At 47.1% G+C, this 4,170-nt stretch overlaps 1 protein-coding gene across 1 annotated transcript; it reads left to right on the forward strand.

The window, feature by feature from the left end:
- The first annotated feature begins 2,125 nt into the window (after positions 1-2,125).
- On the forward strand, positions 2,126-3,352 carry LOC135389326 (uncharacterized). The gene has a single exon (XM_064619389.1). The coding sequence runs from the start codon at positions 2,126-2,128 to the stop codon at positions 3,350-3,352; it is 1,227 nt and encodes a 408-aa protein (XP_064475459.1).
- Positions 3,353-4,170: the final 818 nt, after the last annotated feature.

The raw sequence follows: 4,170 nt of genomic DNA on the forward strand, positions 1-4,170 counted from the left end.
GCTTCTACTAAATTGAATATATTTGAAGAGACCCGGCACATGGAGAACAACCACACACTCTCTCTCACATCATCTTTCCCATAATCATCTCCGACACACTCACCATAGTTTTGGCGCTCTATGGCCTTTGTTGCCTTTGTGCCATTACACACATAATCAATCAATCAATCAATCAACATGGAGAACAAAAAAAGAGTAAGCGCTATACTTACGCATACATATACGTACCGTACATGTTTGTATTCCAACATATGTTGTATATGTATCCAATTACGGTTATTCAACGATTAGCTTAATTTATTCGTATTCAATTCCATTTTAAAATGACTATTCACACAGCATTTCTTTGCCTAGGTAGTCGCTGTGGGTCTGTTTTGGTGAATTTGCTTCCTTGTGTCTTGCAACAATGCGGCCTGTACAGTCATGGGCCTCCCGAGATGTGATACCGCTAGATATATTGAAATATATTTTTGCCTGTCAATTTTGTTGCTTTCCCCCCGCATTTTGTTTCCCTCTTTACACATCACACCTCTCGTCATCTCACAAAGCGATAACACGAATCGCAGCCAAATAGAAAAAAAAAAAAGTTATCTTCACCTACTAGTCACGGCCGCTACTATGCAGAATACGGACAGGTTACATAGCGTATAATTGTCGACTTCCCTATTTTACTTCGGTTATGCCATTCCTTTGATTCTTATCATTTTGTGTGCGTACTGTGAGTTGAACTTCTAGTTTCAACAGAAGTGGTAATTTCATAATTCATTTCAAGAAATCCTGTTTCTGTAAGCTGTATTGAGATAAAACTGCTACCGATCGGCACGTGAACAGACTCTTCACAGCTGACTGCAATTATTTAGTATTTGCGTCCATTTTTTATGACGGTTGTTTGACCATTTTGCGTTTGAGATATATATTTTTTTATGTCTCAAATATATTATATTTTGCACAGTCTTCGTCACACGCTACGCGCGCGGCAGCTACCCCCGTGCTACTCAAACCACGAAAGCACCAAAAATCAACTCGCCGTCTTGCACGACAGTTTCAGAAGGCTTTTACGAGACAATGCTCCCTTCTACACACGTGTAAACACCGGGTACGGTGGCATACAGAAGAGACTCAAGGTCAAAGGGTCCAGTCGGGAGAATCGCGCGCGGTTCTCCCTAACGGGGTCATCCACGGAAACCGCAACGGTGGTGCCCCGCCGTAGCAAGTCCGTAAGTAAATTCAAGATGGCTACCGTGAGACCGTAGCCTTAATAATGTTTGACCATAACCAATAAACCATAAACCAATAATGTTTTTCTTATTTTCACTAATAAGAAAAAGAGAAAGCCTGGCGGATCCCTGCACTCGAGTGACCTCCGATTTATTTAATGATTTTTTTCCCTTGCCGCGTCGTATTCTGCGATGAGCTCCTCCAAAAGAACGACAGGCCTCTGTTCCTTTCAAAAAGTCCTCCACTCTTGGAAAGAAGGGACGTTGTGACGTGTAGTATTTCCCTAGCATGTGACTCATGACGTAGACCGGAGCAGCGCATGAGCTGAGAAGAAAGGATCGCGGCTGTGTTCTCAACAGTGCGGTTGACGTCACAATGTGTTGGAAAGGGTGTTCCATGCATTCATTCCCGGCGTCGGGAACTTGGCGCCCCCATCGCCCGGCAGCAGCCGCAGTAGCCCCCTCCTGCACCAACGGTTGGGTCGCCGCAGGAGGGAGACCCCCACGTATAGCTGTGCGTGGCTTTCCCGTGTCTGGGGAAAGGGGGATCCTGGCGGTTGAGTGGACCCGGAGGTTGTTTAGGACCCTTCGGGGCCCCTCCGGGGAAGCAACACACCACTTTGGCCCCTGCTTCCCATAGTCGGGTGGTCCTGGAAGACCCGGCCAGGATTATTCAGTTAGTCGCCATCTCCCCCTTCATTACTTTTTCTTTCTCCACTCCTTCACTATCTTCCTTTTCCTCCCTTCACCTTCTTTGGTGGCAAGGGTCAACCTTGGGCAGTCCTTTCACTCTCCAGAAGCTGCACTAGGGTATAGTGCAGAGGCAGGCGTTAGCGTGTGGGACACGTTCCCTTGTTGGGCTCCATGGTGGGCGACGCACCACTGCACTGAACCACAACATTTCTTTTATGGATTCTTCAAACTCAAAAAAACATGATCGGTACCGAAAGCGGCACCGCACCGATGTACTAGCAACACAATCACTGGACCTCACACCAGAACCATGGTTTGCAAAGGTCCTGATCATCCATGGAGAAAACGAGTCTAAGCCCCTGAGCAAAGTATCACCATTTGCGATCGCGAAGGAACTGGAAAAAGCCATAGGGAAGTCCTATTCCGCGAAAAAGTTGACTACAGGAGACTTGCAGATCGATGTCCAGACACGACAGCAAAGCTCGACTCTGCTTTCCCTGAACAGAATTGCTGACGTACCTGTTACAGTTTCGAGGCATCGTACGCTGAACATAGTGAAGGGCGTGATATCTGAGCATGAACTTCTTGATTGTTCAGATGCTGAAATCGAAGAGGGTCTAAGGGATGAAGGTGTTGTGACAGCGCGGCGAATAACTATGCGTCGAGACGGTAAGGAGATTGCCACTAAACACATTGTCCTTTCATTTCAATTACATAAGCTTCCCACTACCATTAAAGCAGGGTACGTCTACTGTCACGTCCGGCCATATATCCCAAATCCGCGGAGGTGCTTTAAGTGCCAACGTTTTGGCCACGGCTCGCAGGTCTGTCGTGGACAGGCCACCTGCCCGAAATGCGCAGGCACGGATCACGCTGCAGAGACCTGTGAGAAGGATGTCAGATGTGCAAACTGTAAAGGTAATCATCCTGTCTACTCTCGCTCCTGTCCACGGTGGAAGGAAGAGAAAGACATACTGAAGGTCAAAGTGACACAGAATCTTTCGTACAGAGATGCAAAAGCGCAGGTTGAGTTTTCAAAAAAGGGAACCTTCTCCGAAGTGGTGCGCAGGGGGGTAGCACCACTGAGGAAATCTGTAGAGACCCAGACTACTGGGTCTCTACCCAATACTCCCCAACAAAATGGAAAGGACACTGGGGTGTCCCTTCCTGTTTCTGGGTCTCCTCCGGAGACAGCCACAACTTCTACTGGAGTTGATGGCACTGCCTCCATCTGGGATGGGGTCACACCAGGCCAATCCCAGGCCACATTGCAAGACATGGACATGGACGACGACGACTGCTTATCGCAGAAGTCGTCGTCTAGTATCCCAGGTGTACTCTCTCAGGGGAAAGAAAAGAGAGAGATGACATCTAGCCGAGGTAGAGGCAGCAGACGAAACGGTACACAGAAAGTGCTTCCACCAAGGATAACTCCTCCCTAAATAACACTCATGTCCAAACAGTCCACGGGATTCGGTATTAGCGACGACATGTTAAGGATTTTGCTGCTTCTCTCTCCCATCCTTTTTATGGGTGCACAGGTTATAATCCAATGGAATTGTCGAGGTCTTTTTTCAAACTTGGACGACGTTCATGACCTGTTTGAGGAGAACAGTGCAATGCGTTTCTGTTTACAGGAAACGTACCTAACTTCGGAAAATTTAAATCCTTTTCGTAAGTACACTATTTTCCGCAAGGACCGTGCGCACACAGCTCGTGCATCTGGTGGTGTGGCTGTTGTCGTACCACTCTCTGTCCCTGCAAGGAACATTCCACTGGTGACAGACCTTGAGGCTGTAGCCATACAAATTTGCTTAGACCAGATCATTACAGTCTGCTCTTTGTACTTGCCTCCCTCAGCTATGGTACGTCAGAGGGACTTTGAGCAGCTTTGCGACCAGCTGCCTCAACCATTTATGATTTTGGGAGATTTTAATGCCCACAATTCTTTGTGGGGCAGTGCAAAAACTGACAACCGTGGTAAGATGTTGGAAAGAATACTCTTTTCCCTGTCACTCTATCCCGCCCCTTCGTACAAGAGAATGGTGTCCCGCAGGGATCCGTTCTCAGTGTTGTCTTATTTATTGTGAAAATCAACTCAGTGACCAATGTCATCCCACCCTCCATATCTTTCTCTTTGTACGTGGATGACATTCAAATATCTTGTTGCTCCACGAACCTGTCAATATGCGAACGACAGATGCAGGTGGCCATCAACAATATGACCAAGTGGTCTTCATCAAATGGATTTAAATTTTCA

Source organism: Ornithodoros turicata, chromosome 3 (assembly GCF_037126465.1).
Source record: "Ornithodoros turicata isolate Travis chromosome 3, ASM3712646v1, whole genome shotgun sequence".
Classification (NCBI taxonomy): Eukaryota; Metazoa; Arthropoda; class Arachnida; order Ixodida; family Argasidae; genus Ornithodoros; species Ornithodoros turicata.